We start from the raw sequence: 14,435 nt of genomic DNA on the forward strand, positions 1-14,435 counted from the left end.
CAGTCCTTTACCTTTATGATCGCTGGCAGAAGAAACGGTTCGCGGCAGTGATCATTGCAGACTGGCTGGTGTTTTTGAGAGGTAAGGGGGTGTGTCTGTGTCCCATACGGGTATCTGCCTCGGAGAGACTGAGCAGAGGCGGGAAATGGCGCCTGGTAACACAACGGTGTGTCATTTTGAAGACAGTCCGTGAGTAGCTATAGAAGGAAAAACTCGGAACCGATCACAAAAACAAACCAGTGCCTCTGCTGTGATGGTTAATCAGCCTTGAGTCATCATCTCCAGCCACTGCGGATCACTGTAAAGTAAGTCGCTCACGCTAACCTACCCCGTTCATTTGACTTATTTACTCCTCATTTATGTAATAGTGGCTAACGATAAGATAGTTATTTTTCCCCTGTCCTGTGCACATCTATTTGCCAGAAGCTGGTTTTTAAGAAGGCTCGGTTAGTTAACCCAGCGGTGCTAAGCTAGGTTATATAGCTAAGGACGGCTAAACATGGCCTACCACGGACCTGGCTAATTCCTGAACAACCTGATGTCACGTTTAGTTACATTTTATCTACTCAGTGTTATTACTAAATTGACTACATTGTTACTAGTTCAACAGTCATATAGAATGTACCTACTCTTACCCAAATAAGGTAACAGATGTAACAATGCAGATTGTCGCCAGGTAAATCCTGCTAGCATCCTTTGAACCTAGCATCCAATTTGGCATTCCTCAGCTGAGTTCCGCCAGGGTGGCTCTTTACCACCGTGCTTTCCGTTTAATAGAATTCAAAGGGCGCTCAGTTAGACGTGTCCGTGTACCCCAGCAGACCGGTGCATCAGCTGCATTGTTGGTTAAATGTAGCGGGGTTGGGATTAGCAGATAAAATAGCGCTACTGTTGGCTGTTTTGATTGACGATTCCGAGTTTCCGCTGACAAACATGAAGACAGTAACGCCGTTCGAGTGAACCCCTCCACCAAACTTTACGCCAGCTTGGATGACCTATGCTTTTTATTAAGTCGTCTTGTTCATTTTTAACGTCATTCCGCTGAAGGCACGATGTCGCACTGGCTTGCAGACGGTAAGTTAGCCTGTTTGGGGGGTTTGGTTCGTTGAATATGCTAACGTTACTTTTAGCGACCAGAGTGCCAGGTCGCATAAACAATGCAACGTTACTTTCAGGCTGACGCAAAGCCTGTCAGTATGATATCAAATTGCGTTAAAGCAGGATTGTGTAGTCGAGTTTGTTTGTTTTTTTTGGTTTGGTTTTATTACGATGAACGAAGCATAATTTGACCTCTTGTACTTGGTTCAGTTGATTAGCTTTAGCTGCTCATTTAGCTGGGTATGGTCGGTTCATAACTGATCAAACATTTTCAAACGCCTGTTTTCTTGTCGCTAAGTGAAGTGGAAATAGTGTGAAATACGTCTAAATGTTAGTGGTTTTTGCCGGTTATGTTGTATGATTCATCTGTTCGTTAAGCAACTTAGCCAACCCTAGCCTCGGGGTAAATTTTGCAGAGCGGACGGGTTGTGCGAAGGGCCTCACTCGTTTTTCCAGTGTGTTTTCAGGGCTAGCGGCTAGCTTGCTCATACAATCTCAGCTGCATGCATGTTCCTATTTCCCGCTCTCTTGCTGTGTGCATGATTCTCGGTCAGTGGCTGATTTCCTTGGTGAAGCAAACATTTAGTGCATGCTGTGCTTGAAAGGTAGACCTTTAGTAGCTTTGCTGTTGCCGTCTTGAGCTTTAGTGGGGTTTGATCGTACAGCAATTAAAACAAGCACTTAAATGATTCTTTATTTAGCAGCAACTCGAAAGTCCGGTATGCTGCGCACATTCCCGTGAAATGCACAAGAAAGAAAGGCATGACTACACAAAGTAATGGACATAACTGTGTTCCTTCATTTCTAGAAAAACCCCTATGCAAAGTGAACGCGTAAAGATGACATTTCTACTCATAACACTTTGTAATTAGGAGAACAGCGGTGTCAGAAGTTGTCGTTCTTTGCTAAACACATTACCATAACAAAAACAAGTAGTGACAGTCTGCAAAGATTAAAGGTAACCGCTGGGATATTGGAATCAATAATACTTGATACTGCAGGCTATAATGGCATATCGATCACTTAAACAAAAACCAGTGTGAGCTTCACCATTATTTTGAGTGTTTCCACTGTAATGTAGAGGAAACAAGAATACATTAAACCAGTGGGCAGAATAGTATCAAAAGTAAAGTTTTAGTTATTGTTTTCTAAGATTTAACAAGTAGTATGTGCTAACATAATTGATATTTTATATATTAAGGGCTGTGTAAGGAATGCTGTGGTGGATTATCTACAATGTCAGTTATTTTGGAGCGTTTAAAAGTTTAAGAAAAATGAGTATAACAAAGAAACTCGTATGGTTTAAAAAAGCTAAATACAAGATTTGATAACAATATTTCAACAAAAAAAAAAGCTAGCTGAATAAAGGTAGCAGGTAGACTCATTTTAATCCTAGACATTTTTTCTTGTATACTTTTGTGAAATCATAAAACTCACTGAGAAGGGAAACCTGAAATTGTTTAATAAAGAAGCTTTTATTTTGTGATCTTATTTTAGTACAGTGTAAGTGTTTGTGCCAAGATGATGGAAATACGGTGTTCTATAAAGTAAAACAGGATCTTTCAGGAGAATTAAAGTGCACAAGTAGACTAAAATAATCTTCTTTTTAACTCTCAAAAGCATACACATACAGTTTAAAATGTTCTAAAACTGGATTAAATTGGCAGGTTTATTACAAAATCTCTCCTCATGGCCTTATTTACATTTTTATTTTATTTTTTTCCCCAACAGCCCCCTCAAATGAGAAACTTTTTTTTAAACTATTTTCTTAAGGAAACCTATGTATAATAAATCATAGACTGCATCCTTCCCTTACGAGTACAGTTACAGTGAAGTAATGACACTGTCTTCACTTGCTAAGTTATTTGATACTTGGAGCAGCCGCAGCCTTCAGGCACACTGTCAGCATGCACGCTCCTGGTGATGTTTATTTTTTTAAGTTTTTTTTTTTTTTTCACTCCCCTGTGTGTGGGATTGGGCAACAGCGTGCACACTTGTGGCATGTTCATGGATACGCCCCTGTGTAAATGTGAAGCAGATGTAGGGAAGTACATTTACAGTATGTGAGATGTGTACTGTATCCAATGAGAAGGTGTGTGTGTGTGTGTGTGTGTGGACTGCTGCTGGATATGTCTGGACACATTTTTAGTTGCGTAACCACAAAGGCCAGGCATGCTTGACAGTTTTTGTTCACTGTGAATTGTTTTTAAGTTTTCTGCAAAGGTTGGCGAGGACAGTGCTAAATCACTCAACGAAATATCTGTAGTTCCCTCAGATTTTGTTTTGTTTATATTTACGTATAGTTATTCAGCTTATGTCTAACACGGGCTTATGTCTATATGTACAGTAAGATCCTGGGTAACTTTTTTTTTTTTCCATTAGTGGTACAAATGAAAGTAAAGCCAGCTGTTGTTGCCGGATCCACTGATGTAAGTGAAACGGGATCTTGAATGCATCCAGATGTTGGTAGAAAATTCACCAGTGTTACTCCTCTGCACACAGATGCAACCCGTTGACTCACCCATTTTAAAAGTTAATGCATTCGAGACTGCTAGAACAACTTGTTTGTACTCATTACCAACTGAACGTTTGCTTAAATCTGTTGTCTCTACTGTACAGCCATAATGATTTCCTCTGTCTCTTCCTGTATTTGCTCTTTTTTTTGTTTCCTTTTTCTGAAACAGCCTTACATGTGACTGCTAAAACAATGAGGCTGAGAATGCGTAAGGCGTCTCAGCAACCGAACCCCACTCTGGCAAGCCGCCCATCCCGAACCAAGCGGAGGCATTCAGAAGTAGAAGAGGACACTCCTACTACTGGGAGAGGATTGTTCTCCACCATCAAGAAGTTCATCAGAGGAAATGCTGTAAAGGTAACCTCTTCCAAGCTCGCATCACCCAGTCTGTGAGCAGTAAAAATAAAAATTTGTAGGCAGAGAAGTTATTCTCCTGCTGTCTTTTTTTTTTTTAGCTGTTAAAGAGATGAAATTTTTTTGGGCACGTATGTTAAACACTGCTTTAAAAACCAATGCGCTATCAATGTCTCTAAGTTTAACACAGTGTTTCTTGGTGGAGAGTGTCATGTTTCCCAGGAAATGTCTGGTGGAATGCAGCAGCTTGTCTGAGAACTCGGGCTCTGGTCTAATTTTAGCTTCTGGCTCACAGAGTTGGTGTGCAAGGACAGGAGGTGGTAACAAGTGGAAAAGTCAACTCTGCTTAGAGACGTTTGTCCTATGAAAAGACATATGGCCATTTTGATAATCACACTATACATTCTAGGTTTCTCCCTGCAGTTTCCTATGAAGTCCCAAAAGGTGTTTTCTTTTTGTTGTTTTGTTTTTGCCCTGTCTCTATAAATATGTTTTTAACTCCTTAGTGGGGGGGGGGGAGCTTAATTTAGATTCTGACCTTTATGACAATACACTGTGTCATGCAGATATTTTTGTAGGTTCAGTGGAAGCATAATGAGAGTTTGCATTTGAGAGATATGGGGGGAAAACAAAAGCAATATCATTTAGCTTTTTCTTTGTTGTTCATGTGTCAGGGTTACTGTGCATGTAAACGGTGGATCCACATTCAGTAAAAGTTGGGCGTTTGAATCACCTTATGCTTCAGTGACGTTATTAAATATGCTTAAATGGCACCACCAGATAACAAAAATGACAGACTGTAGCTGGTAATGGGTGCCAAAAATATCTCTACATAAAGAAAAAGGCTCTTCTGTGTTTGATGCCTGATTAGCCTGTTATACTCTTTGCATGTTATATGCCAAGTGCGAGAACTCGGTACTGATTATACCAGCACCGTCTGCGAATGCTTGCTGCAGTATTTAAAGCGGAGACCAGTGTTTTTGTTTATTTAGGGGTGTTTTTTTTTTGGGGGGGGGGGGGTGGCATGGTTGTGTTGCAATGTTGCAACATCCCCTTCTGTGTAATCTGTCAGTCGCTGAGCTTATGTAATGGTGCGTCCTTAAACTGGTGGTTAAAAACAAACAAACAAAACAACCAAAATTTGGAGATGCATGGCTGGCCAAATCTGCACCAGAACGTGACTTGCAGCAGCAGATGTGGCATCACTTTTGGCGTGCAGGGCAGTTTACAAGGGCGAGAATAACTGGTCTAATGGACCGGTTAGTCAGTCTATATAGTAGATGTGTCTGATGGTCTAATCTAGAACGGTCATTCTGAACCATCAACAAAAGATTTTTCCCTTCTCTCTCATGGTTGGGAAATGTTTAGAGGTCTCAACTGAACAGAGATAAATCTGTTTGCCTTTTATTTAATTACAGTTGCACTCATAACTTGCACAACTCCTGTAATGGTGTGTTGTCTTGTCAGGTTCAGGAGGAAACCCCAGCAAAGAAGACACGCCTCCACTGTGATGTGGACAACAACCTGATCACCTCTACACCCACAGACCCCAACACACCCAGGAGGAATATAAGCAGAGTTGGCAGGAGAGGATCCGTCAATGGACGTGAGTAACTCACATAAACAAGATTAGTTATTATTTAGTTCTGTTTTCTCTGCTAACACTGTTGAACGTGTCCCCTCTCCTCCTCTGCAGAGGCAACCAATCACGACAGGAGTAAAGAGAAGCCCAATGGTAGTCTGGAGGAGACGACAGCCGTTGAGGTGACCACCAGCCCTCCCAGAACGACCCTTCTCGGGACCATCTTCTCCCCCGTTTTCAACTTCTTCTCACCAGCTAAGAATGGTAAGTGGAGTCCAAAGTAGTCGGGGTTGTGCTTTCAATTGTAAACAGAAACCACGTTTTATCTTTTTATTACTAACTTTAAAGTCAAACAATCTAACATAAGCTGCTCTTTGACAATAATCAGCCCCTCTTCCAGTTGTTTTGGACTGCAAGTTAGGATGAAGATGCATTTCTTAGTTAGTTCAGAATGGCACCATCTTAAATTTTTCTTCTTTCCATTTTTTTTTTTTCTTTTTTTCAGCCTCTTCCGGCTCGGACTCTCCAGACCAAGCATTAGAAGCTGAGGAGATAGTCAAGCAGCTGGACATTGAGCAAGCTGTGGAGACGCCCACCAGCACTGCTACATCCACGCAGGAACTGTGCGTCACCACCAACTACTACTCGAGCGTCTCACAGCTCCCACCTCTGCGACCGCCACACATCCTCGAGGCTTCTCCCACAACCGAAGAAGGAGAGCTGGATACGGATGCTGACCTCCCCCCTCTCACAGGTAGATACCACAGCTGAGAAAACATAGTAACAATGAAGATGGTGGCAACTGATTGCTCTTCTTGTGATGCTGATTTATGGTCTTGATTCTAATATTTTTAAAATACTGTTGTTGCGCTCCAAGCTCCAGGCACCAGTCCAGATATGGCACATGTGGACACCCTTCCAGCTACAGTACCACCAGAGGCATCCTACGAGGAAGACTGGGAAGTGTTTGACCCGTAAGTTTAAAGGCTTGCTACACTTCACTGAACCGTTTCCACAACAAAAACACTACAGTGATTATTTCAGCTTAATCAAGCATGTGGACAGGCAGACAAATTGGGGATAAAGGCTAATGTTTCTTTTTTTATATTGTTGAAAGACCTTTGAACTAAGTAGAATCAAAGTGAAGAGACATGACACTCAGACCACCAACCTGACACCCTTATGTACAGAAGTACCTCACTTATATAGTCTTACTGTCCTATTTTTAGGAAAAAACACAATTAGGAGCATGGTCAGTCACACAAGGCTTTTAATTTTATTGTCTGCAGACTCCAATGGTAGTCATTAAAAATGCGATAAGTAAAACATTTTGGCTATTGAATCTAAGCAGACTCGAGTTTTAAGTTAAACCCTTTTTTTAATGGTTTCCAACTTACTGTGAATGTTGTGGCATTTACTGATGAGTCTGTTTTGGTGTGTAGGTACTTCTTCATTAAGCACGTCCCTCCACTGACAGAGGAGCAGCTCACTCGTAAGCCAGCCCTTCCCCTGAAGACGCGCAGCACACCTGAGTTCTCTCTGGTCCTAGACCTGGTCAGCAACACTTTTTTCAAATTAATGAATCTCTCTGGAAATCTTTAAAGGCCTCCAAAGACTCAAGACATTTTTCTGTGTGTCGATTAGGATGAAACTCTGGTGCACTGCAGTTTAAATGAGCTGGAGGACGCAGCACTTACCTTCCCTGTCCTCTTTCAGGATGTCATTTATCAGGTATGTCTTGTTTTATTATTTTTTTTTTCCTTTCTTCACGTTGCCACTAGAGGGGGCCATATTCATGTCTCTAAAAAGCCTCAAAGGACAAATTTTTCTTATGGGATCATATTTTCATTCGAAATGATCACTGACCATTAAACTGTCCTGTGCAGGTGTATGTGCGCCTGAGGCCATTCTTTAGAGAGTTTCTGGAACGCATGTCTCAAATATATGAGGTAATTACAAGCTGGTTCTTTCTCTTAATTATTTCTAAATGCTTGAAGATGAGGATTTAAAGTTGAAGATTTTTGAACTCTTTGTTCTCTTTTCTAGATCATCCTCTTTACAGCCTCTAAAAAGGTGTATGCAGACAAACTGCTCAACATCTTGGATCCTAAAAAGCAGCTTGTGAGGTATGTTGAGCTTTATTAGCTGGTTATTGGTGCACAAGAAACTTTAAAGCAAATTTTATGCAGAGCGAATCAAGAGTAGAGCTCATAAAGCAGATGTTTAACTGTTTACTAATTTTGCTAACTTTGTCCCCCCCCCCCTTCTTCGCCCACTGTGACTGCAGGCACAGGTTGTTTCGTGAGCATTGTGTCTGTGTCCAGGGTAACTACATCAAGGATCTCAACATTTTGGGAAGAGATCTCTCAAAGACCATCATTATTGACAATTCACCACAAGCCTTTGCATATCAGGTGAGACACCAACACCTGATATGCAGGTGTTGCCTGGTTATCAGCAAGCATCAGAGATTCTGACAATGAGTAGAATAATGAAAAAAATTTTTGGGATTTCATTCGTTTGTCCCTCTACTATGAATTGGATATTACTGGGATTTATTCCTGAATATTTAGCACAAAAATCCACTTGAACACAAGTGATAGTTGAACAAAATTTCAAATATGGCTCAACACTAAATGTCAATGTCTTTTTTTGGTACATCACTTGAAACGTGTCTAATACAGTGAAATTGACAGTTTGTATCAAAAAGGGCACATAATGTTCCTCCAACGCCCCTTTTTAGATCAGCTTTAATGCCAGAATTCAGGAACAGAAGCTATATAGATAGATAGTATAGATAGTAACTCCCCAAGCAGAGGATAGAAGGGTGAAGTGACATTACTAGATTAGACAGTGAACTGTTACAGCTACCACTTTTGACTGCTCTGTTTTGGGATAAACACAGCTGATCATCCTGCAGCTAGTGGTATCCTTAGCATCTTCTTGACAGCGCCAACTGTGTGCATGTCCTTCTTCACTACATCCATGAATCTTCTCTGTGGTTCCGCTTTTCCTCCTGTGTGTCAGCTCCATATTCAACATCTTTTATCCAGTATATCTGCTTTCCCCCTAATCATATATCCAAACCGTCTCAGGTTTGCTTCTCTCTTTGTCTCCAAACAGCTCAACCTGAGCTCTACTTGTTTCTAATCCTGCCTATTCTGGTCATTCAGATTGGTGCACATCTGTTATAGGGAGAAAGCACCACCCACCCCACTTAAGATCTTCAGCTACTTCAAACACAGCAGAACAGCAGATCTTTTCTTCTTTGGTCACAGTTTAATTAAATAGATTTTTTTTTCTTTGGTCTCTGCAGTTGTCCAATGGGATTCCCATAGAGAGCTGGTTCATGGACAAGAATGACAATGAGCTTTTGAAGCTGGTGCCCTTCCTTGAGAAGTTGGTTGAGATGGTAAGCTGTCCTGTCTTTCATTTACTCTTGTAGGATCAACTACATCAGCAATAAGAGTAACTTGACCATGTGAGTAAACTTAATCTAACCCCCCACCCCTTCGACTTGCAGAATGAGGATGTGCGGCCGCACGTTCGGGAACGGTTCCGGCTTCACGACCTTTTACCCCCCGATTGAAGCCAACCACAAACTCTCGAAATGGGGACAACATGAAAAGACTGAGAACAACACGTGCGTGTAAAAAGCCTCTCTTTGGATTACAAACTACAACATTGCCATTACTTTTAAAAAATAAATAAATAAATAAAAATTAGCCTTTTTTTTTTTTTTGGGTTTTGTTTTTAAATTCACCATTGCTTTAACAAGAAAAAAAAGAGAACTTCAAAAGAAAACCTTTTTAAAAGATCTGGGTGAGATTTTCTAAAAATCGTAAGCGCATAGATGAAATTACACACTATGGACAAGCCCAGGTCGTCGACACTTTTTAAGCGACTCTTCAGCTGTGGAGCCAGATATCAGCTCCACACTAAATTCTGAAGTCTTGGTGCTGGTTTAGTGGATATGAAAACACCACCTGGTAAAGAGGAACTCCACCTTGCCCGACCGCAGTCCAACCCTCTGGTGCTCACGCTGTCAGTACTGACGATACGACACTCTGTGGCTACAGACCATTTTTAACAGGAGTGACTGGCCTGTAAATCAATCTGTGCATGTGTGTATGTTTACTCCTAGCCACACACACTCACTGATTCGGTGTATGGGCAAGCCTAAAAACTGTAGCCTTGAAAGTCATATGCATTCCTCTGTAGCTTCGTCAACTTTCTGTTGTTGGTTGCAGGTTTTTTTGGTTTTTTTTTGTTTTTTTTGCGCTTTCTGGTAAAACTGGTGTTTTGTTTTTTGTTTTTAAAGATGGGGTTTAAAAGAAAAATTTCATTTCTGTTTGTAAGATACGAGATTTTAAAAGGGTCATGTAAGTTTCATTGTTAACCATTTCCCCATATAGGAGAACCTGTAAATGACAGTCCGCTGCATAGTCAAATAAAATGGAATAAATCCAGGACTTTATAGCTTGTTCTCATTCTGAGGTTTAAATGAATGTGTTGGCTTCACACGTGGACACATGGCTCTTTGATTTAAATGTTAAGGATCTTTTGACCTGTAAATCTGACACATTGTAATGATTTAAGGGCATTCATTCTCAAAGTGATGTGTCACCGTTAACTCCTCGTTTTAATAGCAGTTCGTCATTCGTGTGTAATCAGTATTGTCTCCGGCTCCTGAGCAAGTATTCTCGCTAAAACCTCGATCGGTTTCTTTTAATTGTCACGTGTAACTTGATGGCTATATCAGTAGCATTATGACTAATGTAGCGCACCTCTGCCAGTGTGTCATAAAGTCTACCTGTGGCAGAAGTCAATGGCCAGACCGTGTACCAGCTATACCTGGCACCAGCAGCATACTGTTACTGTCAGCTTCACCGTCTGCCCCTCTGCCTGTTTCACATGTTTTTCGTAGTATTTTTAAGCGTTTGTTCTTTGTTTTTAGCCGTTAAAAGGATTGTTTAAGAATGGTAACTAAATGAATGTGTTTTTGGTTTGTTTTTTATTTGTTTGGTTTTTTTCCCCAGCATAATTTATTGATGATGAGACGCACAGTAGGGTGAAGTGTTGTCCGTGTTTTGGCCACTGTACAAGCCTAAACTTGGGAGGTCACGGAAACTCGGATGCCCGTCGCTAATACAAGCCTGTGACGGTGTGGCAACGTTTTCTTTAGATTTTGTTGGAATCTTAAGTGCATTTTATGTTACAGCGTGTGTGCGTGCGTGTGTGTTGCCTGTATAGTGCCATACAATACAAGTTCCTCCTCGTGGCTTTTCTCCCATGCTCCAACCCATAAAATACTTCACTGGAAAGAGACAATCAAACCTCCAAGCTTTGCTGATGCTGAAACATGGAGATATCCACCCTTTGACAATTTATTAATTTTCTTCTTCTTTTTCCTTGCCGATAGTGTGCAGTATATATATTGTGTACTGTGATGCCATTTGAGTCGTGCCCCCATGTGGAAATTGGCTAGGTTGAATCCTACTCTTCCCAAACAATCCCTGCTGCTCACGGTTGTTTTTTGTTTGTTTTTGCCTTTCTTGCCGCAAGTAAATTGCTCTCCAGAACTTAAAAATCAGCTTGTATTCAAGTTACATTGTTAAAAGCCACAACGGTGTTTGCTCAGACACAACGTAATGAGTACACATGTACACAGACTATGAATGTAACGTGTACGTGGGCTGAAGGCTCAAGTGTCTTTCTATGATTCCATTCAGAGTCAAAAGTAATGTGCTTGGAATAGGGGACCGGTCTCGAGATCCCACCGTGGTAGCCCAGCTCCCCATCCACCCAATGATCTCTCACCATCCTGACCATCTTCTGTTATGCAAGCCTCACTCTGTGTGGTGCGATGCGCTCAATCTCGTCACTGGGCTGTGCGATTATGTAAAATCGTCAGTCATGGCTTTTATTCTGAAGGGTCAACAGGAGGCATTGGATACATTTCATCCAACTCATTTTTATGTGCATTACCAGTTTATTGTACACTGAGTGTTGTACAATACATGCAGCTTCATGTAAAAAAAAAAAAAAAAAAAAAAAAAAAAAAAATCCTTAAAGTAAGGAAAAAAGCTTTTGTATTTTTGATTTCTAAAGGCATGTCATATCTACTTTTAAATGTATTAATGAAGATTTAACTTTACATCAGATGGAGTTTTGTGTTTTCTTTTTTTTGTTTCTTACAAATATCTGTATGTTTAGTTTAGCGCTATGTCACTGAACTGTTAAGCTTAGCATGTAAAGAGTACAGCTTGCTTTTGTGGGAAAGTCCTGAATTAAATTTAAATCATGGCACTTTTTCTGCCAAAAAGATCAGTTGTGTCGATGCCTTTTTTTTTTTTTTTCTTATTGTTTTGGTTTAATTTTCAGTATACATTAAGCCATTTTACTTGCAAGAATTGCTATTTGTGCTGAAGATGTATTTAAAATGTTTTAGGAGATCTTTGTTATCTGTCAGGCTGTATGCTATTGTAAAGTGTATATACAGTTCATTTCTGAAACAAAGTTTTAAAACGGTTAAAAACATCTTGAATGCCCTTTTTTGTTTTATTTCCTCTACAGTTCAGATGATGCTGAAAGATGTTCTTTAAATTCTGGGAGGACAAAGGTAGAAGTCTGATATCGTCAATTCCACGGGAATGATGGCACAAAGTATTAGAGCCTACAAATGTTGGATTTAGTGCTTCGTACTATTTATCTCAACAGAGTTTGATCAGCATAATGTTCACTCAGTGTTTTGTGTTGCGTCTAATAAAGTTAATCCAATATTTTTGCTTAAAGCTCAAAGGCTGCACTTAAGTCAAAATCACACTTTTTTTTTTTTTTTTAAATCCATCTTCAAATTACAAAAACTTGCTTTTGAATGGTACAAAGGTATTTATAACCTAAAGTTCATTAACATTTACAGCTTTGTGAAAAATTAATTGCTCCCTTCTGTACTTTCACATTTGTCATGTTTCAGATCATCAATTGTTCTTTTATATTAGACAAAGATGACCTGAGTTAATATAAAATGTTTAAGGGAAAAAAAGCCATCCAAAGCTACCTAGTCCTATGTTTTTTAAAAAGTAATTGAACGGCCTGTTTAAGGTCATGCCAAAGCATCTCAATCAGATTTAACTCTGTACTTGGACTAGGCCAATCCAAGACCTTTTTGTTTTTCCAGAGCCATTTTGGGGTTGACCTGGTCGTATGTGTCAGATCATTATCTTGCTGCACACTCCAAGAACGCTTGAACTGAAAAACTGACTCTCATTCAGGGTTTTCTGGTAGAGAGCAGAATTCCTGATTCCATCAAGTCGTCCCCTTTCTGAAGCAGCCTAGACCATCACACTCCCACCACTGTCTGATTGTTGGTATAATATTTTTTATGAAATGCTGTTTTGATCCAGATATAAAAGGACTCAAACCTTCCAAAAAAAAGTTAAACTTTTGTCAGTTAACAGAATATTTTGCTACTTCCTTAAAGTCTTGTGGATAATCATCTCGTCTCCTGGTAAGTGTGAGACGAGCCTTTGCGTTCTTTTTGATCAGCAGTGGTTTTATCCTTGGAATTCTCCTATACATATATTTCTTATTGTTGTATTATGAACTTAGATTTTAACTTAGGCAAGTGAGGCCTGCAGTTCTTTAGAAGTTGTTCTGGTTCTTTTGTGACCTCCTGGATGAGCCTCTTGGATCAATTTTGGTCGCCTGGCCCATCCTGGGAAAGTTCACCGCTGTTGAAGTTTTCCTTATTTGTGGATAACGGCACTCACTGTATTTGCTGGAGTCCCAAAGCCTTAGAAATGGCTTTCCAGGCTGATGGATGTCAGTCTTCTCAGCAGTTTCTTTAGATCATGGTGTGAAGTGTTCCTTTTTGAGATCATTTAGCCTTTTTCAATTTGACAGACATCTTCTAGTCAGCAAATGTTTCTGACCAAACAGGTGGTCTGCCTGTGGCTGGTAAAATTGAACTCAGATTACCCCCCCCCCCCCCCCCCCAAACCGCCCCAAGAAAACCTGTGGTTAATACAAGCGGATTCATAATTCAACAAAGGGGGACAACTTTTTAGGTAGGTTTGGATAACTTTTTCCCTTTAATAAATTACATCATTATTTAAAAAGTTCATTATCTTTGTTTTATGGTCTGAAACACTGAAGTATGACAAGTATGCTAAGAAATTAGGACGGGGGTAAACACTTGCTTTTATTATAATCACCTGTACAAACAAGATGAACAAGTCATTTCTAAGAAGTGAAAGATGTTGGGAGAATATTTAATTCCTATTATTTGCTGTATTTGCACTGGTTTGATTTCATTTTTTTATGTGAGAACCTCTCACTTGCCTAGGATCTATGTAGGTTTCTCTCTGCTCTCTGTTTGACCATGCGTGTTTTTGTAAGCACTTTCTCCTCAACATACAAATGGAGCTGCAGTCAAACAAGAGGTGAAACAAGGAACAAAAGATCAATTTTAGCAAGTGAGACATACTCATCTAAATCATACGCATCATTTTTCTTGCATATATTTGGGGAAATAGTATGTTGATAAGAATTGTTATCATTTTATGGTATCTTAGATTCAAAGATGTTCTAATTTTACTCTTTTTAGAGGCTGGATCAGGTCGGGTATGGGAGTTGTTGGTAGCAGATGTCATATAAATCTTCCAGCAGTCAGTCTGGTGTCTTCTGTCTCTTCCTGACAGGAGTCCAGTTTCAAATGGAGGACTTAATCAACATACTCGATTAATAATGCAACATTTTGGCTGTGCCCATTGCTTAAATCCCTTCTGCGTTTCACAGCCCTCATTTCACACCTCCTTTTTCCCCTTTACCAGTGTCCTTAATTACGGTGCTTTCAGACCAGGTGTAGAGTTGCAGGCTGACACT

The 14,435-nt window shown here is 40.1% G+C and overlaps 1 protein-coding gene across 2 annotated transcripts; it reads left to right on the forward strand.

The window, feature by feature from the left end:
• Positions 1–76: 76 nt before the first annotated feature.
• ctdspl2b (CTD (carboxy-terminal domain, RNA polymerase II, polypeptide A) small phosphatase like 2b) lies at positions 77–12,089 on the forward strand. 2 transcript variants are annotated; one of them, XM_004543234.5, is made up of 13 exons: positions 77–305; positions 3,783–3,970; positions 5,435–5,573; positions 5,664–5,813; positions 6,055–6,303; positions 6,427–6,523; positions 6,992–7,103; positions 7,194–7,280; positions 7,436–7,498; positions 7,596–7,675; positions 7,837–7,963; positions 8,866–8,961; positions 9,073–12,089. In XM_004543234.5, the coding sequence occupies exons 2-13, from the start codon at positions 3,806–3,808 to the stop codon at positions 9,136–9,138; spliced, it is 1,431 nt and encodes a 476-aa protein (XP_004543291.1). In that variant the 5' UTR covers positions 77–305; positions 3,783–3,805; the 3' UTR covers positions 9,139–12,089. The 2 variants fall into 2 exon arrangements, with proteins under 2 accessions (XP_004543291.1, XP_004543290.1); XM_004543233.6 differs by lacking the exon at positions 77–305 and adding an exon at positions 546–1,074.
• Positions 12,090–14,435: the final 2,346 nt, after the last annotated feature.

Source organism: Maylandia zebra, linkage group LG1, assembly GCF_041146795.1.
Source record: "Maylandia zebra isolate NMK-2024a linkage group LG1, Mzebra_GT3a, whole genome shotgun sequence".
Classification (NCBI taxonomy): Eukaryota; Metazoa; Chordata; class Actinopteri; order Cichliformes; family Cichlidae; genus Maylandia; species Maylandia zebra.